This window comes from Myotis brandtii, unplaced genomic scaffold (assembly GCF_000412655.1).
Source record: "Myotis brandtii unplaced genomic scaffold, ASM41265v1 scaffold658, whole genome shotgun sequence".
In the NCBI taxonomy this organism is placed as follows: Eukaryota; Metazoa; Chordata; class Mammalia; order Chiroptera; family Vespertilionidae; genus Myotis; species Myotis brandtii.
In genome coordinates this window covers 1,540,898-1,541,402 of record NW_005370558.1, presented here as the reverse complement: position 1 = coordinate 1,541,402, position 505 = coordinate 1,540,898, and the positions used below count along the sequence as shown (strand labels likewise).

Sequence of the window (505 nt, the reverse complement as noted above, 5' to 3'; positions counted from 1 at the left end):
GGGGAGGTGAGATTTCCTTACATCGTAACCGGCCAGTCCCGGTTCACCTTGGGCCCCCATCCGTCCTGGAGCGCCCTACGAGAGGAGGAGACCGCGTTGGTACGTGTGGCTCGCACAGCAGGGACTCAGGCTCGCTCTGCCCCCCGGGCTCCAGCCAGCTTAGCCCAGCAGCCTGACACTGATATTTCACCCAGAACCCAGGCCGGAGGTCAAGGTGAGGAACAAGTGGCATCGTCCCCTCTGTCTGAGGCTCCCCTCCCCCCAGAACCTTCCTTCTCCCAGCTCCAGTGGTTCCTGAGAGCTGATGGCTCTATTTTCCCCAATTCTGTGAGCAGAAAGGTTATAAAAAATTAAACTATATGAATTACAGTTCAGTGATATGTGAAACAACGGCAACAGGTACTCAAAACTCCCTCCTTGCTAATTAGTTTGCATTTTACTGTTTATTACCTGTGCTCGGAGGTTAGCGTCTGTGTGGTGGGAACACTAGCTCCGAGGTTAGCGT

The 505-nt window shown here is 54.1% G+C and overlaps 1 protein-coding gene across 1 annotated transcript in view; it reads right to left on the bottom strand.

The window, feature by feature from the left end:
* COL27A1 (collagen, type XXVII, alpha 1) overlaps window positions 1–505 on the bottom strand; it is a 161,352-nt gene that overhangs the window by 22,889 nt on the left and 137,958 nt on the right. Inside the window, exon 41 of the mRNA XM_014528887.1 lies at window positions 22–75. Coding sequence (XP_014384373.1) covers window positions 22–75 — 54 coding nt within the window. The remainder of the gene's footprint in view (window positions 1–21; window positions 76–505) is intronic.